Consider the following 24,917-nt stretch of genomic DNA (forward strand, 5'->3'; position numbering starts at 1 on the left):
TTCTCACAAGGGAAGGTTTCTTAACCTTCATCATTAGTCACTGGATCCAAGTGCCTGCTGCATGATATGATTTGTGCCAGTTTATTTTAGCACCAGTCTGCAGTATTTCTACTGCATTGTGTCATGTGAATGAAGACTAGCCTGCATTCCTGTTGTAATATCATTAGCTAAACATGCTTCTTATCGTGGTTTCTTATCATTGCTGCCAAGTAGGTCTGAAAGAATGCTCCTCCCCTTTTCTCCTTCTCTGGGTCAGCCTAAAGGCTTCTCTCTTTGAGCCAGTGAGAATGAGAGGTCAAGTGTAGGTGGTCTGTTAGCACCTGCACATTATGCTCTGTGTGTGTCAGTGTGTTTGAGAGAGAGAGAGAGAGAGAGAGACTCCCTCCCCTTGTTCTCTCTCCAGCTCCACTTCCAGCTGTTGCTGCATTCCTCCAAACGTCGCAGTTGGCTGAAGGCCGCCGGCTTTTTACGTTTGTGTACGTTTGGAGCGTGTGTGCGTTTGTATGTGCCGGTGTGTGTGAATGTGACAGATGATTTAAAGTATCTCCTAGGCAATCCACAGGTTGCTCATGCTGCACAGGGAATGTTTTCGCTGTCAAGAAAGAGACTGTGATCACAGCAAAGGCAGCAGTGACAGAATATTTTCGGGATCTTGGAGCAGTTGCGTAATTGCGTCCTTTTCTGCACAATGACACAAGTGGCCTGTCCCGCTTCAATAATGGTAAGCGTGTTTTTTTTATGTGGGGGGGAAAACTACAGAATTGACTTGGGTTTTTTTATGATCCAAATGTGTGTTTCTAAATTAGGAAGTTTAGCCTGATGTAAACTCTTTCATGGCCCCTGGTGTTTAATCCACAGCTCAGGGAGTTGTTACAGTGTTTGTTTCTGAAGTGAGCTGTGTAAATCTTAAATCCGACTTTAATTCCAGATTTTGTTCTCAGCAAACAACATACAGGGGAAGTTTTGTTTGTTTCTGGGCTACTGATTAACATGGAAATATAGGCGTGTTATGTGATTCCACTGAAGATAAACATAAAAAAATATGCACATACTTGATGACCTAGACGTTCAAATTGGAATATTATATTTTTTGTAATTAGCCCATTGGCTATTTTATTATTTAAATATATTTATCATACCATTGGCCACTATAAAAATGCAGTGATATGAGGTCTATAAGAAGAGAAATCAGAGCAGTGTTTTGGCTGATTATGAATGGTAGATATAGGATCATGTATGTTAGTGTGTGAATAGGAGCATAGTCCCACATTTGACACAAACAAACCTTGAGAATATCTTTGATATAAGTGGTTCCGATCATGGCACAAGCTGGTACACCTAAATCTTTCCACAACTCAGATGACTTGTTCTTGCTTCCATGAGTTCATTGAAGGACTGCATGTCACTTCCCCTCTAATGCAGCCAATCATGTGACCTAACTTGGAAATTAACCAACACATTTAAGGACGCAGACCAAGACTTACCACCTCTTTCAAATGTCAGATTGAGGAAGATGAGGCATGTCTGTGGTATGTGAGTGTGTTAAGGGGTGGTATTAACCGGGCCCTGCGTAACTAAATTGATCTGACATCTTAATACCTTCCATTTCCCAGTGTGGTATACAATGTTACACTTGTCATGCGGAGTTGGTCTTGTCAGTTATGTGGAAACAAGTTGCACGCTTCATATTATGGCTCTGGATCCTAGTGTAATTGTTAGGCTTTGGATTTGTCTTTGGTGGGTCTAACCACAGCACGTTACCCAGATAGCAACACATCTGTGTGTTCTTTAAAATAGTGAAGAGAGTATTACATCAGAGAGACTAATTCAAACTTGCTACAAGTTCAAATATCCATATGTGGTGTCATTAGCTAATGTTAAAACCATTATACCTGTCAAGTTGGCTCTGGTCATGATGTGGAAACCAGAAGGATACAACCGTTCTGTCACAAGGACTCAACATACCAATACTTTTGTGTGCTGAAGCTAATTATATTTCTACGCTGTGTTGTTAAGAGTTCCTCCACAAGTATGTACTGTGTATGTGTTTTTATGCTTGGATTGTGAAAAGTGCAGTATAGGATCACATTTTGTTTGGAGGCCAGTGGTGCAACTTGGGGAAACTTTTTTTTTGGTCCATTAATCTTTTTTCTTTATCTTGGATTCTTGAGTGTTTGCTTTTATCCATTTCCTTTTCTTTTGTTTCTCCGGCTTGCTCAGTTTGTTTTTCTTATTATCTCCAGGTCCATCTTTCTGCCGAATTCTTTTCTTTTCTTTTCTATCCAGCAGTTAGTTTATTTCAACATTTGTGCTATGTTACTAATGTGGGTTATATTGTCCCTCTACCAGCTCACTGTCCCTCCATGTCTCTCTGTCATATCCGCCCCCTCAGAAATCCAAACATGAGTTGATCCCCTCCATATGGCAGTCAAGGTAATCTGGGCTTTTCTTTGCAAAGACACACACACACACACCCTCAATAGAAATTCAAGTTAGATTTCCTCCAATTTTAAGTCAGCTGCAATAACAATGGACTTTCTTTCCTGTGAGGATCTTACATTTCGGTAAACGATACGGGGAAAAAAAGCTTATTGGAGTGTGAGAGAGTTTGAGTTGGAGAACAATGCTTGTGGATGTTTGTTGTGTTTTAGCAGCAGTTCAAGGTCAAGTTGTGTTAATCAGCTTGCAGAGTTTTCACCAAACACACAAACACACACACACACATGCAGGGAAACACACAATCATAGACACAAACACATGCATCCACACACAATGAAGTAAATTTAAGAGTTTATTGTATGGACCAGTGACAGAGAAGAGCAGTATTGTATGCCCAAAACGATACTGCACGTGTGTTGTGTGTGTGTGGCGATGTCGTCGTCTATGGTGTGTATGCATGTGTAAGGCATGTATTAAACTACTTAAAGTTGCCTTGAAGACATTATTGCACACAAAATATAGAGTGTAGTGAAGAGAAGGGAGGAAGATAACCCTGTTTAGCCCTATGAGTTGCTCTTTAAGAGGGACACAGAGAGAGGGACTCCATATTAAACAGCATCTGTGATACAATGCTGGCTTTGTCAGGTGGGAGGAGGAGAGGGTAATGATGGAATGTAAGGGGAGGGTATGTTAGTGAGAGACAGAGGGATGGAGAAAGAGAGAGATAGAGCCAGAGAGAGGAGTGCAACAGGAGTAAAAAGACACAGCTGTTAAAGCTTAAATAGCAGATAAAACACATTAAGGGCATGAGAAAGAAAATCAGGTGGGAAGACAGCATTTTTAAACAAATACTATACAGGTGATATTTAAAAGTAAATAGACAGAGATGGGACTGAGAGCAAATTAGAAGAAAGAAGAAAGTGTTATTCTTAACAATTTGGGAAATTGGGTTACTGATTAAGGAGCTGACATGCACAATCGCACCATATGACACTATACATTGACTTAATGTATACTCTACAATCACATATTTCATTCTACATCACAAATTTTTGTTTGCAAAACCCCAAAACATGGAAAACATTTCCAAAACCAGCATTTTGGAAATCATTGGTTGTTTTAACACCCATTGAGTCATTTTGTTTCCACCAGGTAACTTTTATTTATGTAGCAAGTCTCCAGCCATCTTAACAGTCACCTTGACTGTAGCAAGATGTATCATTATTCCCACCATCATCTCCATTGGTTGGTCAGGTTTTTACCCCCAGCCTATATATCATGTTGAGGAGCTGCCTCCCTTGAAACACCCTCTAGCCTAAAGCCAATGTATGCTACTTCAATAAAGTAGACACATGGTCAGAAGAAGCAGATGGCTAACATAGAAAATCTGCATTAAAAGTAGAAAAGAATAATAATGATTATTTGTCTGTTGCACCCTTCTGTGCTTTCTGTTTTATATTGTTATAAATGTTGGTAGCCTAATCTTACAGTAATAGCTTAACTCCGCTCACAACTCCAAGATACCCGCAATTTCTTGAACACTATTTCAAGCATTGCAAATAAGAGAATTCTGTCTGCACATTCAGTGAGTTACAGACCGAAAATGCCACATTATCTATCTTTATTTTAAAGGTCCTATGACATGCTGCTTTTTGGATGCTTTTATATAGGCCTTAGTGGTCCCCTAATACTGTATCTGAAGTCTCTTTCCCAAAATTCAGCCTTGGTGCAGAATTACAGCCACTAGAGCCAGTCCCACAATGAGCTTTCCTTAGGATGTGCCATTTCTGTGTCTGTAGCTTTAAATGCTATTGAGGAGGAGAGGGGGGGGGCAAGGTGGAGGATGGGGGTGTGGCCTTTACCAACTGCCATGCTTCGCTCTCTGGGCGCCTCTACGCGGGCAAAGCAGAGAAAGGGGTAGTAACCTTTCCCCTTATGACGACATAAAGGGAAGATTCCAGATCGGCCCATCTGAGCTTTCATTTTCTCAAAGGCAGAGCAGGATACCCAGGGCTCGGTTTACACCTATCACCATTTCTAGCCACAGGGGGACCATAGGCAGGCTGGGGGAACTCATATTAATGTTAAAAAAACCTCATAAAGTGAAATTGTCCTGCCATGGGACCTTTAACCCAAGATCATGAGTTTACTTGTCAGACACACACACAGACATACACACTCACACACACACACACACACACACAAGTGACTTAACCATCCCAACTAGTGCACTAAAATCTGTTCCAAATCATTGGCATTAACAACATACTGAGATGTCCTGAGATGGGGTTATGAGAATGCAGCATGCATCAAAAAGCTGACAAGAACAAAAATGCAGAGGGTAATTGCAACAGAGAGAAAGACAAAACAGATGTAGAGGAAATTCAAACAGAGGAGGGACTGGACAGAGGAATGAAAGCAGAGGATGAAGAAAGTAAAAAGGATGAGATGAAACAGTCCGAGAATGCTTGGTCTGTCCTAGGTTTATGAGTCCTCTCTCTATCTTCCATCACTTTCTCTCTCTCTCTCTCTCTCTCTCTCTCTCTCTTTTCTTTCCATCACCCCATATTTCTATCTCTATCTGTGATGAAGGGCAAAGGTTTGTTGGGGAGACTCAGCTGTTCTACAGATGGGATCAAAGAGAGACTGTGTGCTGTGTGTACATGCTCTTTCTTGTACTTGTGTCTGTGTGATTTTAAAAATGTATGAAGTTGTTTTAGCTGGTCTTTAATTATTGAAAGTGTTAGTTCAGGTGTACAAAATATTTCAGATTATATTTAGTATTAAAAGAAGGTCAGGGCTGTGCATTTAATATATTTTCCCATAAATGGAAAAAAAAATACCTTCCATTCCATATCAGGAGTTAGTTTGTGATGAAATGTCGAAGTTTAGTCTACTGGACTATCTTTCTCTCACTCTGCCTCATATGTTACTTGTTACCTGAACCTGATACTAATTATTCACATAGATTATAAAATATTCTGCCATCAATCTACATTGTAGCTGTAATGGCATTGTGACACCTTGTCAAGTTAATGTTAACAGTTAACAGGCCAAGGAAGAACCCATTCAATTTTGGGTTGGATCCGAATCACAGAGCGGATACACAATCATTTTTCACTTTTGTTATCATTGCGAGATAGGGCATTTGTGCTGCATTTATAAATAAGTTCCCAACTGGGACTATTCATACTGATTAATAATGTTAAAAATATGGCATGATTTGGCCAAGGTCTGCACTCTCAGAAGGCCCTTCTAGTTACCTTATAAAACCCATTGCCTAAATCCAGCAACAGAGCAAGATTGGCATTCATTGGGAGTCCTGTTTCTGACTTTTCGTATCTCAACTTCACTTTGCAATACTAAATGTCTTGCATTCTGTCTTTGTATTGTGTACACTGATATTTTTGCATACTACGTTGCACGTTCCTCTATTAACTAGAGTCATTTCAATTCATCGAGTTAGGTGGGAATGTTGTTTTCTGTTGTTTTGTTTTTGTGTGTGTTTTGAGTCTGTGTGCATTGTAAAATTCAGTAAAAAGAACTATAAAAGAGGAATCGTCGCAACACGTGATCCCTTTCACATTTCACATTTCAATTATAAGATATTTATTAGAGCAGCTTTAAAGGCTAGGGAAATATCAGCAAAGGTCTTTACAAGTATATTTGTGTGTTTATAAGTTTATCTATAAACCTGCTAATACCTAGACCATGCAGTAATCTCAATACTTGAGCTCTCTAAATCCAGAGGCCCTGATAGCATCAGGTCTGGTGATTAGAGATTGTGGAGACTGAAGAACCCTCAGAATGCCAGAGCTGAAATCTGAAAATCTAGAATGGGGGTTGACACACCTCGCCGCTCTGCTTAAACTAGAGCACAGCGTGGCCAAAGACTTGTCCTAACCTGCCCAGTTAAGCTCACCTGGCAAAGAATATTCTGGCAGAATGGAAGAGTAAAAGAGGTGGGAAAAGACAAACAGGAAGTGTGAGCAAAAACTTGGCTTGTCATTATTCTCAAAACAGTCCCCATTGAACTTTGAATCAGCTTTTGATCTCCATTTTTCATCTTTCATCTCTGTAGCACCTATGCATTTATCCAGCTGATGTTGCCATCATACACTGTGGGTTTGTTTTGTCTACAATAGTAATAAAACTTAAAAACATCAGTGGAATGTGTGGCCTCACATCTTCATGCGATAACAAAAAGAACTGATGCGTGACTTTATATGTGGATTGTTGTGTGTGCATAGGGGTTACAAGGGTGGCTGATTTGCAAAGAATAGCGTGCGTACGTATGTGCGTGCGTGCGTGTGTGTGTGTGTGTGAGAGAGAGAGAGAGAGAGAGAGAGAGAGAGAGAGAGAGAGAGAGAGAGAGAGAGTTTAAAGCATAGACTGTAGGTTTAAAGGCAATGAGGGTGTCAAAGCAGCAAAGGAAGTGACCTCAGAAAGGAAGTTGGGGCTGAATTAGAGGAAATGGTAAGAAGCTGACTTTGATTTGTACTTCCTCTGCTGGTGATTGGAGGAAAGAAGGAAAAAAGAGGAGAGTGAGATTAAAAAAGGCAGTGCGATGGGACATAAGGAGAAATAAAGAAAAAGACAGGAAGAAGAGGGGGAAGAAGGTTGGAGAGTTGGACAAACAGTTGAAGAAATAGAAGAGCGCAAGCATTGACAACAACCTGGATACTAAATGTGAAAACTGTGTGAGGTGGATAATGTATGTTAAATCAGGATTATTACAGAATAACATGGAGAGAGAAGAGGAAGAGAGGAAAGGAGGTGACAGAAGTTGGAAAAGGAGATGTGGTTGGGGTGGTTTCCCATATGCTGTAATCATCTCTGCTTTGGTGAGAAGCATTTCACTCATCCATCTGGGTGTGTGTGTGCCGTTGAATGGGTGTGTAATCACACGCAAATAGAAGTGAGACTGTTTTTCCTTTATTGAATTGTAGGGTGCTTCAGGGGTTGTCGTTGGCACTGGATCTGAGTGTGTTTACTCAAACACACACATTTTTGAGTCATTTTTGGATTTTGTTTCCTTTTATCTCGCACTGTTTTCATTCCTCTTTATAGTTTATCATTCTCTTCCTTATATGCCAGTCTAATCCTGCCCTGCTATTTCAGAATTTTCTCATGGCTTCCTACTTATTCCCACCCTTAAAATGTTTTTTTCCACTCCACTGTCAACTAATACAATATAAGAATAATCATGACACTAAAGCCCCACTAGTGGCCCCTAGAGTCTGAAATGTGTATTACACCCCACAATGTGTTGAACGAAACAAACAGTATACTGATGCTATTGCTGCTCTGAGGTTTGTCCTAAGGTGAACACTTGATAAAAATGCTTAATTTAACACGCTTATTTCCTTGAGAACATGAATGTGATAAGCACTATCTGCCTTTTAGATTATGACATATGTGGGCATTTGACTGGTGGCACAAGAGGAAAGCCTACGGAGTCTCCAAAATGGAAAAGGCCCATATTCTGGGGAGCATGAATTAACTCATTTCATCAACATTTTTCCATTATATTTTCACATTTTGTGTGAACAAATTGAAATGTTGGCACCACAGGAGAGGTCAGGGGTTACCAAAATATTAGGAATCATCCCTTTGGAAACCATGAATGTTTTTACCAATTTAAGGCCATCTGAACGATGTCAAGATAGTATCTTGCTCTAGACCAAAGCCTTGGGCATACAGGTCATTTAACTGGAAACTGGGAACTCTGCTTTCATGGAACATTTCTACCAGTTTTTACCACTGCAAACCAGATTATGTATGTGTGTGTGTGTGTGTGTGTGTGTGTGTGTGTGTGTGTGTGTGTGTGTGTGTGTGTGTGTGTGTGTGTGTGTGTGTGTGTGTGTGTGTGTGTTTTCTCTCTAGTGGTATTTTCCCCTTGGAACACTTTCACACAGAGAGTTCCTCCCATGTGGGAGCAGCCAACTTTAGCTATGTATGGGCATAATCATTGGTGCAGATGTGTGCAACTTTTGTGTACTTTTTTGACCCTACTCGTGTATGTCTATATTGTGTTTGCTTACATGTACAGGATATTTGTGTACCTGGATGTGTGTGTATGTATTCAGGTACGCCCGTTGAGATTAACATGTCATTTTTAAGGGAGACCTGAGTACATATAAAGAAATACAAGATACTGAAATATATATATATATATATATATATATATATATATATATATATATATATATATATATATATATATATATATATATATATATATATATATATATATATATATATATATATATATATATATATATATATGGATCTAAAAACATGATTCAAAACAGAACACAAAATACTATCATGGATAAATGATAATTATATTTATAGTCTGAGCTGATTTTCACTTCTCTCTCATCCATACTGCAGGACTCTGAGATGATGTTCCAACCTGAGTCAGATCAGATGTCACCAGTTGAACCCAAAGTGAGAGAATACACACACACACACACACACACACACACACACACACACACACACACACACACACACACACACACACACACACACACACATTTATCAGCAAATTATGAAATATTACAGTATTTCAAAACCCTTATATACTAATATGATGCATATATTTACTGTCAAAATGACCTTTCCACTCTGAATGATGCTTGTAGTCTCCACCTCTGGACCTAATTGACACAGGGAAGGGGCTGAAGGTCCAGACAGCCACGCCTCATCTGGTGAGCCTGGGCAGCGGGAGGCTCAGTGTAGCAATCACCTTGCTGCCACTAAAAGAAGGTAAGACACACACACACACACACACACACACACACACACACACACACACACACACACACACACACACACACACACACACACACACACACATACACACACTGAGCATAGAAGCACACATTACATGAGTTAGGATTACCAGGTCATACATCTTCTCCTCTCTTCCCAATGCCCAGGATCATGGAGTTTTTAAATTAACTTAATTTGTCACAAGTCATGTCAAGCTGTCCACACCTTTCCTGTTCCCTCCCTTCCCCTTCTCCCTTTGTTTCCCTGCCTTTTCCCGCTTCACTTCTCCCCTCTTTTTGCCCACTAATCGCTTAATGTCCATGGTTACCGGAGAAGTGTGTGTGCGGGAGCTACAGTAGGGGAAAGTGATACTCTATGCTGGCTTGCAATAAAGTCAAGACAAGGAGCCAACACTACTTCCTCCCACATGGCTCCCTTGGACTGAAGAAAACACATATTTAAACAAATTACTACATCCACATCCCTGGTTATTTATTGTCATTGTCATTGGGGATGAAAATTACCTAGTGCGCAAACTGAACCCACATTTAACCATACAAAAATGGAGGAAAACAGTGCACTAACAGACTGAACCCAGAAGCTATAAAACAAAGATGACTCACACAACATGGTGTCTTGACAGTGTCTACTACAGCAGAGAGAAAGCACCCATTAAATTAAACTGAGAGACTGAAATCCACACTGTTGTATTCAAATACGTTCAAGCTATTTTTCATTCAACAAATTGCATATTGCTAATATTGGCACACATGATGCACATACACAGGATAGTTATGGTGACAAAATGGTGGTCTAATTTATAGTTTATATATCAACAGCCGTCCACAGGTGTCTTGCACTCCTTCTCCCTCAATCACTCTCTTTCATACACACACACAGACACACACACACACACACACACACACACACACACACACACACACACACACACACACACACACACACACACACACACACACACACACATTCATCAGATCAGCAAGCCACAGGAGCCATAGCTTAATTGCTATTCCAGTTAGTTGGCCTAACACATGATAGCAAAAAGAGATGGGGGCAAAGATAGGGAGATCTACATGATAAAGTGAGAGACGCGTGTACAACTGATTAGAATTCCATAGCCTGCAGACAGTAGATGGAATACTAATACAAACTGAGTGACATCAGATTATATGCATTAAAATGTAGTGAGTATTTGTCCTTAGATAACACTGGTGCCTCTCACATACACTTGTAGAGTTAACTTGTCTTGTGCGGATCACAAAGCTCTCATTATATTCCTAATGCAGAGAGACAGACACTTTTTTGTTTTGCCTCCTCTCAGCTTTGAGAACAGTGCAGTGAAAAAAGTGGATGGATTTATTCACTTTTCAAATGAAGCTGCGGTCAGTATGACAAATTATTAACTGTAGTAAGCCATTCATCCACATACTGTGTACTGTATAAAATAGGTCCACGGTAATGCAGATACACTGGTTGGTTTCTCCTTTAACGTTAAGTGTGCCACTTTGGAACAAAATGTTTTACAGTATTACACAGTGGATGGCATTACAATGATAGGTAAACCTTTTAGAAATAAGTCCAAAGGCTGATTGTGATGCTAAAGTCAGCATTGGAACATTTTACATTATGTTTCTTGCATAACCTCTACCACATTGCCACACATTTTCCAGCTTGGTGTACGCCCTTCCATTTCAGTGAGGAATGCCAACAATGTGAACAAGCTACTTTAGGAGAACTGTGGGTCTATTTTTCTCCAAAATGTGTCCAGTGAAGAAGAATTAAATTAATAATACAGTATCACAGACCACCCATATGGTTCAAAAAGACATGCATTTTTGCATTTGTTTTACTTGTAAAGATGTTGTCTATGGTTTCCACAGAGACAAGCAGATCCACACAATGACACTATCAAGCCTAATTATAATTAAAAAAAAAAGTTTTAATTTTCCTGATTTATGCATATTGCTTGATGTTCCAGGGGTGACCCGCATAGGCCGAGAAGATGCTCCTATTCCTCAAGATATCACTATCCAGGGTTCTGGCATCGAGGCAGAGCACTGTGTCATCATTAATGAAGGTTGATGTCAGTTCACTTTCTATGAAATGATTTCATAATATTGGCAGGCCTCTGAATTAACACAGTTCTCTTATATTTTCATGACTGGAAGTATGTACTAGAATTTGCATCTTTACATTGCTGAGTGTGCAAGGGCCAATGGCACCTCCTTTAACCAACCAGGCTTTTAATTAGCTTAGTGTAGTTTATAATCTTAAAATGTTACTTTTGTTAATAGTGCACCTACTGAAAACAAATCTGCCAATAAAGTGAGATTACAAAATTTAAAAAATATTTTGTCAAACTTGTAAAGAGATTATCTGCTTACAGTAATACCATCTCAGTGAGTAATAAACCAAACCTTGCAAATTAATCCATTACAATGACCTAATAACACTGGCACAATCTTTAATTTGTTTAAAAAAAACAATACTTTTTTGAGTGAACTCTTAAGCTGAATATCTTTCAGAACATTGTCAATGTATTGTGTGAATGAAAGACAATTATCTTTGAAGAGACAGGGAATAGCAGAGTGATGGATTACACTCTTGATGTTTTTTTGTTCCTTTGTGATACATCCTGTATAATTACTACGCTAACCATGTGGACAAAAGCCTCGTAGTGACGATATAAATAGCATGCCTTTGTGTGTATGTTATAATTAAAATTGGTAGTGTAGTTAGGAGTCATCTTTCAATGGGGAAAGTGCTTTTGAGTAAATGATGATGTAGCAATTTGCAGTTGCTTTACTTTGGACTGAAGGTATCTATTACTGAACTCCTATGTTCTCATCATTACCTGTAACACAGGAGGGGTGGTGACCCTGGACCCCTGTGGTCACCTCTGCAGTCTGGATGGAGTACAGGTCACTGTGCCCACACCACTCACACAGGGTAAGATACACACACACTCACACACTCATACACACATGGTATAGCTCAGTTTACTTTCAGAGAATACCCTACTACTGTCCATTGGTTTGACTTGCTTGCACAAAACCAGCACAGTGTGTACACGCTTTGATATATTGCCACCTACTGGTCAATAAAATAGGTATTGTTGAGTGTGTGTGTGTGTGTGTGTGTGTGTGTGTGTGTGTGTGTGTGTGTGTGTGTGTGAAAGAGAGAGAGTGATTAGTTTGTGGTTTGGTTAACTTGCATTCCTTTCGGTTTGTGTATGAGTCATATGGGCACAGTTAACATTGTGCTGATGTTATGCATGGAAACAACATGGTGTATAGTTTGTGTGTGTGTTTTTTTCACATAAATGTATAGACCTATGTATGTGTGTGTGTGTATGTGTGTGTGAGCATTCCCACGATATTTGTGTAAGTTTTTTGAATGATGTAGTGCATGTGTGTGTACCTCTGGTTTGGTTTAATTCACTGTGGTTTGGAACAGCTAGTTGCTACAGTGAGTCACAGCTTCCAGCAACTGCAGAGCATATACTGCACATAGAATTGTGTTATAGGAGACTGCATAAAACTTGCAAAACACACACGCACAGACAGAGAATCCTCCCAAATTCTAAAGCATTTCTCTTCTTATTTTTCTGTCCACCCCTGCCCAAATGTCTGTTTTTTGTCTGTAAGTATCTTGATCTGTTTATCTCTCGTCTGCCCTCGCTCTTCTCCTAAATTCCCATTTTTTCTGGATTTACTCAGTTGCAGAGCTCTCCATTTTTCACTGTTTTTGCCCTTTCTTGTCCCTCTCCATGAATCCATCCTTTCTGTGTACCCTTTTCTCCTTTCCATTGTGTCCTGTGTGGCCTGGTCATTTTAAGTTAAATATTGACAGGCCTATTTATCTTCCCGCTGTGCCTGGCTGATTCAAATATTGACATCATCTTGGTGTATCTACACACACTAGGCCAGGGCATTGTGAAGTTGCAGGGTTGGAGAAGAAGACTGAAAGATATATAAAAGGGGTTAAAAAAAAGTCAAAAGGGCATGGTTTGGAAAATTATTGAGAGAGAGAGAACATCGTTCAGGAATATCCACTGGCCTCAGATGCTCTGGGTTGAGTTAGTCTAACCACACACAGAGACACACACACACAGGCACACTAGAGCAGTCTGGAGATGATTAGCTATGTTTAGGAAGTGATCTGTTCTGTATTTGGGACTTTGGAGATTGACCTGGAATCACATCAGCTTCACTCGTGTAACTCACTGGAACAGCTGGAAGTCACTTGTTGAAAAGCAATAGGTTCATACAGCATAATAACAACTTTCCAATGATGACAATGGAAATCATTGGCAATGTGGCAATAACAACAGTGACAAGCAGTATAAATGCAGGCTTTCTTCTTTCTAATGCACAAAACTATTAATGTGATCTATTCCTGTATTTCAGTTTATATTTAAATGGAGTTTGGGCATAAAACTCAAGCTCCCAGCATTCACACAGGTCTAAAGCAAATGCAAATCTAGCTGCTGAACAAAACAAAGCTGCTCTAATGACCACTCTCTCTCTCTCTCTCTCTCTCTCTCTCTCTCTCTCTCTCTCTCACACATACACACAATCTGCCCAATAAAAGACAGAGTAGTTGTCAATGGGTTCAAGTTGTGTTGAAAATGCTTGCAGATAAGTGAGTTAACAAAGCATCTAAAAAGAAACAAGAAACACTTGGAGAGACCTTTGAATCAGGCTGGGGAACAAAGTAAAAAAAGTGTTTCTTATTTGCTTTACTTCCTCCCAATCTCTTTTTTCTGTAGCCAGTCAGTCTGTCTGGCATAGGCCTACCCCTAAATCTATTATCTGCCCTTTTTCTACTGTTGCTTTGTCTCAGAAGTTAAATGTATTACTTCTTAAATTAATTAGTTTGTAATTATAATAGATGCCAGTCACCAGTTTATCAAGGTTTTTAAATCAGTCTCTATAGCCCAGTTACTTGGGGTTACACTGGTCTAAGGTATTTCAAAGAAAAGAGAAAGAAAATAGGTAGGTAGACAAAGAAAAACTGAGGGGGCGTCCACCAAATACCTCTCTGTCTGATAGCCTTTGAACCTACCAAATACAGATAGGGGTGATAAAGTATTACGCTGTTAGTTTACATATAGTTTTAATTACTTACACTCGTGTTTTCTTTTCTTTTAATTGTCCTTTTGTCGTCCAACACTTTGAATAGTGATTTTGGATTCCTCGACAGTATTTTAAATCGTTTGCTCTCGTAAATCATGAGCCTTTTACCCCTTTTCACAAAAAGTTGGTACAGTCCTGGACTCAGACTCGTGGATGGTAAACCAGTAAACTTTCTTCCACACGGAGTCAAGACCGGTGAGGAGACGGCTCGTATCTGAGGAGGGAGGCAAACAACAACAACACAGGGACCGGGCAGGAGTGTTTTGCTTTACATTTTATAAGTTTTGTTTTACATTTCTAGAAGAAGTTATTTTGAGGTCTTGTCATGATAATTTGTTAGACGTTAAAAGGGTAAAAGTAGTTGTTCTTGTCGTGATACGTGCTCACTGAATGGGACTCAAAAGGTTTGTAAAGGACTTTTATTATGCTAACGTTACGTTAATTATTCTAACAAAAGTAACAAAGTCACGTTACATTTACCCAATCACTGTTTTGGCGCACTTTAACTTTTTGAGTTACTTCATTTTGTGCCTATAGCTTACCCTATTATTTTCTGAATGAAATCATTAGTGTATTGTACTTACGACGCTAAATACATTAACGTTACAGCAGTAAGTTAGTGTAACGGTAGTTTCTTTGGAGATAATATCTATCTATCTATGAGGTGATTGTGTTTGATAAGCTCTCTCTCTCTCTCTCCCTCCCTCTATCTCTCTCTCACTGATGCTAAGGATGGCTAATTCACATTCACAAAAGTATCACTTACTTATGTGTCTTATGAACACACTGTTTTGAAACCAGACTCACATGCTCAGAAGGTTGGGTAATGTTATTCTCCTCAATCAGTACATTAGATTATGAAGCTTTATGTTATGACACTTAAATGATGAGCAGAGTTGGCCACCCTTACCAGCCATTATTAAGAGCATTTGTTCATTGGCTGATATTGTTGATTTTCCTTTTAAAAATCAAAATTCATTCCTATTAGCTGCAATGGAAGCCATCACAAATACTAATTAAATCCCATCTGTCCCCATAGATCAATGGACATGCTAATGCACTAAACTGAACAGATTTCTATTTGTTTTTATTCATAACTTGATGCTCCTTTTTAACCTAGCCTTTTAGCTTTTTTTTTGTTAAATGGCATAAATGTAAAGTACAGCTTCACATGGCTTATTGTTTAAGGAGTGGAGGTGTGAATCAGTGCGGCTTCTCAATGCGATCCAAGCTACTGAGTGGTAGAAGTCAAATTTCTGATCTGCAGCCAACTTTTGGAGGCGTTCCATTACAACAAATCAGTGCTGCTACTCAGTGCAATCAAAGCCACCAAGTGGTGAAAGTCTTGATTGATGTCTTATTTGCAGCCAACTTTTGGAGTCATTCCGTTGCAACCTGTTGGGTGTAGCATATTGTCTCCACCTTTTTTGATGGAAATTACATTGGTGTGCACGAATAAGCTGGCAAGTTCACAGACTGGTGTGAGTGCACGTGAAGACAACTAGCCTATGGCTGTGAGGACAGGCTCAGTGGTCAGGATACCTGACACCTGAAAACAAAACCTGCTTCATTGTCCGGGATGTAATGGTGTTCACAAGTCTTTCTTCTGCCTGCCTCAAGCAATTTCTTTTTCAATTAGTTTTTTACTTACATTCTAAACTAGATGAAAAAGAAATAAAGCATTTGTTATCCGTTTGCATGGTGTTTGTGTTTTCCTTTCTGATAGATTAGATGTTGTTTATAGTAGTGTAGTAGTGTATACCTGTGATTGTCCTCAGGTGTGTGTGTGTGTGTGTGTGTGTGTGTGTGTGTGTGTGTGTGTGTGTGACTGAACTAATCTACACCGACTCCCCTGAGAAAGACCAGTCTGTTTTTTTTATGATGTTACCGCTGGACCCTTGTGCCCCATAGAGCATTCATTTGTGGTTTTGAGGCCAATTTACACTCCCACTGGGACCTTGTGTTTTTATGCATCGTTTCATGAATGAGTAAATTCAGCTTTAGTCCAGTACCATGTCGATGTAAGGGATCATTACAACATTTTGAAGGCAACCGGTTTTTCAAATAATATGCATTTTGATAAAAATCAAATGTTTTTTTTTTTTTTTTTTTGACTGTATTCAGAGGTTACAGACAATTGTGCGTGATTACTTTGCATTTCAAACCTAAACAATTAGCACGTGTTCGACATGGAATCTTTGTCATTGGTTTATTTTTCATTCTGACTTAATGGTATCAATTTGGCAATTCCTCAACTAATGTTAACCAAATAGAGAAACAGATTTGAGTTTCCCCTTCCATAACATTGTGGTGAGAGTGTAGTTTGGTTCACTCAGATCTCCGTGGAAACAAAAAATTGGCTCCAGACATGATACAGCTCCTACATCTGTGTCCTCAAAGACTTTGAGGTCTGACTTTGTAGATCACAAACTTTAAATTATCCTATAAATGTATACAGACTAATTTCCAGTTTTGTTGGAAATTAGGACTGTCCATATGTGTGTGTTGGGGGGGGGTGCATGCTTTGACGTGGGAGGAAAACTCAATTTGCTGGTAAATAAGTAAACATGTGAATGAGATTAAACATGTTTATTGTGGATGGTATGTATTTGCGTGTGTAGTTAGAGGTGGGTGGGCATGAGTTATTTAGGACAGCAGACTTAAATTTAGTTTGCGAGCAAGCAGTTAAGATTTTTGATTGGATGTGGCAGACTCTCTGTGTTCCCTTATACTTTTATCACCGATAGATTGTAGGAATAAGGGTTAGGAAAAGGTTAGGTATTTTAATAATCCAGGTGTGTATCTGAAAGAGTGAGAGGAGGTATACAAGTTGAATCATCAGGTTTTATATTTTAAAATCCTTTGTATTTCTCCATCCTATTTTCTTTTTCTCATACTGCTAGTATTTGTTCATGCTGAAGGAGGAGCGGATTAGCTAGTGGTTTTGTGTTAGCTAAGAAGTACTGAGAGGTAATTAGATAGACAGGAGGGGTAGAGGCTGTGAACAAATCAGGGTGACACACTTTACCCTCCACTTTAAAGGTAGCACATGGCGAGGCTATTGAGGGTATCGGAAATTAGATTTTTACAAGGGCTGACTGCTGGCAAAGTTTGTGCGTGTGTACATGCCTGTGTGTGTTTGATGTTCTGCTAAATACCGAGAGTTAATGTGAGTCATTAGGAAGACACTGTTACAAGACATGTTCCCACACACACACACACAGATGCACAGAGCTTTCACAACATTTTGAAGACCTACACACACATTACATGTTTAGCAATGAGAAACACATTATTAGATCATGCTCACACACTGTGTGTGTGTGTGTGTGTGTGTGTGTGTGTGTGTGTGTGTGTGTGTGTGTGTGTGTGTGTGTGTGTGTGTGTGTGTGTGTGTGTGTGTGTGTGTGTGTGTGTGTGTGTGTGTGTGTGTGTGTGTGTGTGTGTGTGTGTGTATTTGAGAAGTTCACAGTCCAGCTGTGTAGACTAAACATTTCTTACACTGTTTTTATGTGTGTGGTGTTAGCTCCATCTCACCACAGTGCACTCAGGTCCCCCCCTGTGCTGAGAAATTACAGCTTTGAAGGCAAAGAATCTGCACTCTAAAGGCAGTGTCTCTAGACAGACATGACCTCTTTAAGCTAAACTATAATCTCAAATTTGGAACACCTTTAGTGGAGATGTTGGTGAAACTGGACATTACGTTGAGAATGAGAAAGAACAGAGCTAAAGAGAGATGAGAATGAGAGAAGGGAAAAGAAAGAAAAACAATTTAGACATTTTTCCATTCAGTCTTTTTTCGTTCGCCCTCTCGCTATCCCCCCTCTTGCCTCACTGACTTCAGGTCCAAGGAATCTGATGTAACTGTAATGGAGCTATTAAGGAGGTGCTTTTTTAGCCCTTTACACACACATGCTAACATTGTGGGGATTTACTGTAATGCTTATCTGAATGGGGGGGAGGGAGGGGGGGTGTTGAATGAATGGAGCAAAGAGATTGTGTGTGTGAGAGTGAGAGAAGACAGACAAATGAGAGGGGAACTCTTGTTTATTACCCACTCTTGTGATTTTCTCTGCTGCCCTTTTTTTGCATCCGTGTAGTCTTTTCATTTGTTTTCTTTTTTCTGTCTTTCTTTTTTCACTTTTCCTGTGTCAGGTCTCCTATGTGTGTGTGTCAGCACTGCTGTCTCTCTCCCTTCCCTTCTGAGGTATTTGGACAGCTGTGGCTGTCTGTGTGTATTACAGAGGTTGTGACCCTGACATCTTGTTTAATACCTGGCCCTCTCAGGCTAATTGATGGCCAGAGCAAACACTGTGGTCTGGAATGGCTGGCTGTGCACAAGTGGGTGCAAGTGTGTTTCTGGCTGTGAATAAATACTCCGGGCTCATACCAATTTAAATCTGTACTTACAACTGCCTCTTCATGCATACAGTAGTGTATGATGATGTTTACATAATGTATATGTCACCATGGTCTAGTTTCTTTTTGTGCTCTGCAAGATTCTGCATTTCTGATGCTTGTGCTATACTAAAACATTCTAAGAATGATATGTTTTTAATTACTTTTTTTATCCGTGAGTAAGTCTGCACTATTTTGTTTATACTACACTCTCACTGAATGTAGAGTACTCAACCTCTGTTTCAATAAATATGAGTTGTAGCTCTAATTTTACCCTGTGTGTCTGGGTTTTTTCTCTTCAGGTTATTCCTTGTGTCTGGGTAAGTCCTATTTCTTCCGGTTCAACCATCCTGAGGAGGCAAGCAGAATGAAGAGCATGCTTCCACAAAAGAGCCCTGTGTCAGCTTTAGCCTATAACACAGGTATATACACACACACACACACACACACACACAGAGGGAGGCTAAACCCCTTCCCTGACCAACCACCTGCACTTGATACCTGTTCTTTTTTCTTTGATCCTCCTCTCTGTCTTTGTTCCCCCACATCAGCAATTCATCTTCCACCTCCCTCCTTTTTTCGTCATCTCTTCCATCTATTTTTTTCTGCTTTTTACCTGTTCTCAATCTCCCCCAGTAGTTCTTCATCAGCCTGTTCTCTTCATGTAACATCTGTCCCCACGGACATCTTTGCTCCCATGCCCTGACCGGGGTCTAAGGGTAAAGTCACAGGTAGTCCCGACGTAGACAGGAGTGTGAGATTGGGATGTTAGTTTTGAGTATGCGTGTTTGAAAGACTGAAGGGTAGGGTGGGGGCAGGTATTTATTTCAGCCCTCTCATATGTCTTTCCTAAACATACACTCTCACTGTCACACACATGCTTAAACTTAAATTCAAAGCATACTGGAATGTTATTGTCATCTGCTAAAACAGCTGGACTCTGCTGTCTCCTTAGTGATTGATCAGGCTTTGAGCAAGGTGTGTGTGTGTGTGTGTGTGTGTGTGTGTGTGTGTGTGTGTGTGTGTGTGTGTGTGTGTGTGTGTGTGTGTGTGTGTGTGTGTGTGTGTGTGTGTGTGTGTGTGTGTGTGTGTGTGTGTGTGTGTGTGTGTGTGTCTGTGTGTGTCTGTGTGTGTCTGTGTGTCTGTGTGTCTGTGTGTGTGCACACTGTAATCAGTGGTCCTTGCTCTTTAAACTTCTTGACAAAAGGAATGCACTCCTCTGTCCACTGCTTCTCTGATGTTTTTGTAGAAATGACTTACATCTCTGTCACACACACACACACACACACACACACACACACACTTTTAGCAAATTCGGCAGCCCAAATCTTAGCCTTAGTTCTCAAGATTGCCAAAACTCACACTCTGACACGTGCACCTAAGTGAAGCAAAACGAGCTGGGCATAGAAGAGAATAGTCACGATAGAAGAGTGTTGATGCACGCCAGGCCTCCTGTATAAATCTGCCCATGTATGGACACAAACACACTGTGTGTGTGTGTGTGTGTGTGTGTGTGTGTGTGTGTGTGTGTGTGTGTGTGTGTGTGTGTGTGTGTGTGTGTGTGTGTGTGTGTGTGTGTGTGTGTGTGTGTGTGTGTGTGTGTGTGTTTCTAGATCTTATGATGTCTTTCATTTTCTGCCCCGTTTCTCTCGACCATGTAAGGTTTGACATTTTCTTACCCAGGCTTATATTCAGCTATGATGTGCACTTTTAGGAATTATGTTTCTCTAACAGTTTAACTCAACTAAGCAATAGCAGTTGAATATTATCCCTCATGTTTAAATTTTCAACTTATATGTACGCTTTTGGCATATTGTACATGTGTGGGTTTCTCTCAGGCGGAGCCAGAGTTGTAGGCTGTAGGGTGTGTGTGTGTGTGTGTGTGTGTGTGTGTGTGTGTGTGTATGTGTGTGTGTGTGAGAGACAGTTAAACGCTGGGTGGTCTAAGCTTGAACATTATAATTGCTCCTTTTCCACATAAAGCCACAGATGAATTAACACTGGGCAGGTTTCTCAGATCTTGCTTTCTCCTACCCTCTTCCTAGTGTTTTTCACCTGCATTTTTGATGACAGAATAATATTTAGGGAGATTTTTTTTGGGAGTTCTGCACAGAAAAGTAGAACTAGTGCTATTAACCAAAAATACTCCTGCCGACCTCAGCAATATTTTTACCAAGTAAAAAATAGTTTTTGTCTTGGTATGGACTTCCTTCCTGCTAAATCTTACTGATTCAGTTGAGGTTTGGGAGGAGACCCCTTCACTGCTGAGGCTGCTTTAAATAAAAGGCTTTAGGAAGGGCGGGGGGGCCCTCTTGAGGGTATTCCAGGATATTTTGTGGTCTTTTTCATTTCCCAAAATCATACTCAAAGCAAGGAACTGAAGTCGTGTTAGAGTTAAAATGCAGTGTGTAAGTTGACTCCTGTTCTGGGTGATTCACTGCCAGTTGCAGATTGTTTGGGTTGGGTTTGTTCTGACATGGGCCCCGTCTATGAATAGCTGCAGCTTCAGGTACATACAAACCCCCCTCTCTCTTTCTGTCTTCTGCCACCATTTATGACTCTGTGCCCCTCCCTCTTTATCATTCTTCTCCCTTCTTCTTTTCCTGTTACTGGTCTTTTTTCTCAATTTTCCACAAACTGAACATAAAGAAATGTAATCAATCTCTCTATTACTTATCGCAGTCATACTACTTTTCTCTGGTTTTTCTTTCTCTTTACACACAATTTTCCTCCTTATGCCTCTGTGTTTCCCAATTTGTATCTCCTTGTTTTTCTTACCCGTGAATGTTCACCTATATTTGTGTGTCTACACTTTCCCATATTATCCATTTAATTTATTTTCCATTTCCTCTCTCTCCCACCTCCAGACTACCTAAAGTTCAGCAGTGACTATAGCCATGCGGTGGTGGGCGGCAGCAGCAGTTCTAGGGGCATGCGATCTGCCTCCGAGCTCCAGGACTTGATGGACACCCTGCAGCGCAAGAAGATTGCCCTGGAGAACAGCCTGAGAGCCAACGGGAATGCAAACTCCTCCTACTTCAGCGTGACACAGGTCAGCCATCATTTAGCTCCACGTCAGGATTTATTATTCTGCTTTTTACGTCCTGCTCCAGCAGGGACTATAGAATCTGTAAGTTTAGCCTTGATAGGGTAAACATGGCTTACCAGGGTTTACTCATTATCCTGGGAATGGGATATACTACAGTGTTCAACCGGCAACACAAGATTTATTCATTACTCTTGTCTCTGTCCCAAAGCTTTAGGGAGACTGGAGGTCTGCTTATATTCTAAAGTCTCACCATTCTCTTCTCTATATCTATGTCTTTATCAACCTCTGTCATATTTTATATGCTTTATACTGGTGTGTATATATATATATATTAGTAGTAGTATTTCCAATTGTAATATTTTTTTCCATTCTATCTCTCAGTCTCCTCCCACCACACCTATCACAAGTCCTGCTACATCCTCATCAGCCTATCAGGACCAGGCAAGGCGTTTCTATGGCTCAGATCGTGCGCCATTGTCTTTGAAATCTGGACGACGATCCGACCCTTCTTCTTCAGTCAGTCGCAACAAAGACAAGTTCGGCATTGGCGATAGCCGGCGGCTACAAAACCTGGGCTCAGCTTCTTTACTGTCCACATGGAATGGCGGAGGCTCTTCCGTTTCTGTTGATGGTAGCAATAGCTTACTCCTCTCTCTTCCTCCTCCCTCCTCCTCATCTCGCACTCCATCAACAGGAGGTGCAGCCAGCATGCCATCAAGCCCCCGTCTTGGCCGCCGTAGCAATGGCAACCAAGAGCCATCGCCCAGCAATAGAACCAGGAAATACTCAGCAGGCTCGCTAAGTGGGATGATGGGAGGAGGGCACAGTCGCTCGCTGCCACGCCTCTGCCCCTCCCAATCTCCCCATCAAAACAACAACGGAGTCCTGACCTTGTCAACGCTGCCGCCACGGCGATCTGATGTTGCTGGCAGTTACAAATTTAGCAAAGACCATTACAACAACAGCCAGAATGCCAGCCCTGACCTCAACTATAACTCTAGTAACTCCAGCCAGCTTTCCTCCAACAGGAATCAAATGCAGACCAAAAAACAGGGAGAAAGTGTTGTGTCAATCTCCCTCTCCTCCCCTAAGATTTTGCCCTCAGTTACTCCCTCTACCTCTTCCACAGCCGCCCCACCTGATGTGACCATCCCATCCAGGACGGGGGGCTCCTCTTCTCCTCGTGTGGCCAAAAAACTTAGCCTGACCTCCACTAGCTCTGTGGGCTCCATCAGCTCCACGAGCTCCAGCCCACCAGAGTTGCAACGGCTGGCTAGCCGTGGAGTCTCCCCAGGAGAAGGCCTGTCTTTGGGGGAGAGGGAGAGGCGAGGGGTAGCCGCTGGTGCCCTGGGACTTGGACTTGGAGAGAGGAGATCTTCATTTGGGAAGGCAGGGCTGGAACCTGGGATGGGGCTGGGCGAGAGGAGGCAGTCATTTGGAAAGGCAGGAGTGACCCCACCTGGAGGTTTCAGGGAAAGAAGGGGGAGTATCAGCTCACTGAGTGGGAAGGAGGAATTGACCGACTACCACCAGCACCAAAAAGAGGAAAGACTCCGTGAGCAGGAGGTGGAGAGACTGGTGAGTTTGAGTTTTGTTTGCACATGTGGCCATTATCTGCCAATTCAAATTATGGCAACATGTTGTCATTCAGAACAAATGATACTGTAACGATATGTAGATATCACCTGTAATAACAGACCACATCTGGTGTAATGTATAAGGTATGCTTACAGACAGACTGTTGACATGGGAACAGTTTGTTGCTGTATATGGATACAAGTTTAAATTTGCAGTGGACGATTGCTGTTTTGCATACACACATGCAATCACACAAAGACACACAAAAAATGGAATGAGTTTAGGAATGCATCTCTCACACTAACCTCCTCCTTGTACTCTCCCAGGTATCTTAACACACACGCACACAAACACACAGTGAGGTTCACCACTCCACAGATGCCTCTGGCAGGTAGCCCATATTAACAGGACTATTCTTAACTCTGTGCTTGAAATCAAGTGTGTGTGTGTTTGTGTACGTGTATGCGCGTTTATGTCAGTCATCTGGAGGCTGCCCACTGTGGTTCGGACCACTGAAAAGCCAAAGAACACATGAGTCAGATGTGGCTTGAAGAAACCAAGAAGATTAGAGAGTGGAGTTGTAGGGTAGCAGGTGGATAAACACACAGATGCTCGTCATATAATGGCAACTGGACTCCTAATCCTGAGTGTACTGGTGTTTCTTAAACTGTGGGAAATAGTTCTCTGGATGCTGTACAAACCAAACTGTGTTTCGCAAGCTTTACAATGGCTTTTGGTTAGCCTCCAGATGTTTTTCTTCATAGTTATATTTGCAAGATATACTATTGTGTACCTACCTCTCCTGCTCTGATCAGAGAGCCAATTTGCACTTTGCCCAATATCAAGATGGAACATTTATTTCAACCCAGCAGTTTTCTGCTGGGTTGTCTGTGCTAGTCTGTGCTAGGGCTGCCACCTCTTAGTCGATTAGTCGACTAAGATTTCTTTAGTCGATTAGTCATTTTTAATGCTTATTCATGCTTAATTACTTATTTTCAAGAAACTTCTGAGCACATTTATGGTAAACACAAGATTTAAAGTGGTGCTTTTGCAGGATTAATTGTGGAGAAACTCAGTTTTACAGATGGTTAATTAACTACATTTATATTGTGCTTTTCTAGTCTTAACCACCTCTCAAAGCGCACAGCTCTGTCAATTAAATCAACTGATCGATTAGTCGACAAAATCGTATAAGTGTTAGTCGACTAAGAATTTCTTTAGTCGAGCACAGCCCTAGTCTGTGCCCTGATGTAAAAAAAGAAAAGAAAACTCCTGTTAGACACATTAAATATGCATTCAAAATTGCTTGATTAAAAAGTGATTTGAGTGTGACAATTAAGTGTCAGAAAGATCGTTTTTTACATGTGTTTTGAAAGAAGTAGCTCTAAATAATCAGTGTGGGCTGTGTATTGTAAGAAAGCCACAAGCAGTCTCCAAGTTAAATGCTCAAGCTCAGAATAGCATTGTCTTAACCTTGTCTTCCCTCTAGTGGCAGGACAGGAAAACTGCATCCT

The 24,917-nt window shown here is 40.8% G+C and overlaps 1 protein-coding gene across 4 annotated transcripts in view; it reads left to right on the forward strand.

Annotated features, from left to right (window-relative positions):
* Nucleotides 1–312: 312 nt before the first annotated feature.
* phldb2b (pleckstrin homology-like domain, family B, member 2b) overlaps nt 313–24,917 on the forward strand; it is a 47,068-nt gene continuing 22,463 nt past the window's right edge. For 3 of the 4 annotated variants that reach the window (XM_028569396.1, XM_028569398.1, XM_028569397.1), the window contains exons 1-8: nt 313–721; nt 8,836–8,892; nt 9,090–9,213; nt 11,219–11,317; nt 12,106–12,189; nt 19,079–19,198; nt 21,644–21,828; nt 22,207–23,403. In XM_028569396.1, the coding sequence (XP_028425197.1) occupies nt 689–721; nt 8,836–8,892; nt 9,090–9,213; nt 11,219–11,317; nt 12,106–12,189; nt 19,079–19,198; nt 21,644–21,828; nt 22,207–23,403 (1,899 nt within the window). In that variant the 5' untranslated portion in view covers nt 313–688. Of the gene's footprint in view, nt 722–8,835; nt 8,893–9,089; nt 9,214–11,218; nt 11,318–12,105; nt 12,190–14,569; nt 14,783–19,078; nt 19,199–21,643; nt 21,829–22,206; nt 23,404–24,917 lie in introns of those variants that run through there. The other variant, XM_028569399.1, reaches the window with a different exon arrangement.

The sequence above is a fragment of the Perca flavescens genome, chromosome 22 (genome assembly GCF_004354835.1).
Source record: "Perca flavescens isolate YP-PL-M2 chromosome 22, PFLA_1.0, whole genome shotgun sequence".
Taxonomy (NCBI): domain Eukaryota; kingdom Metazoa; phylum Chordata; class Actinopteri; order Perciformes; family Percidae; genus Perca; species Perca flavescens.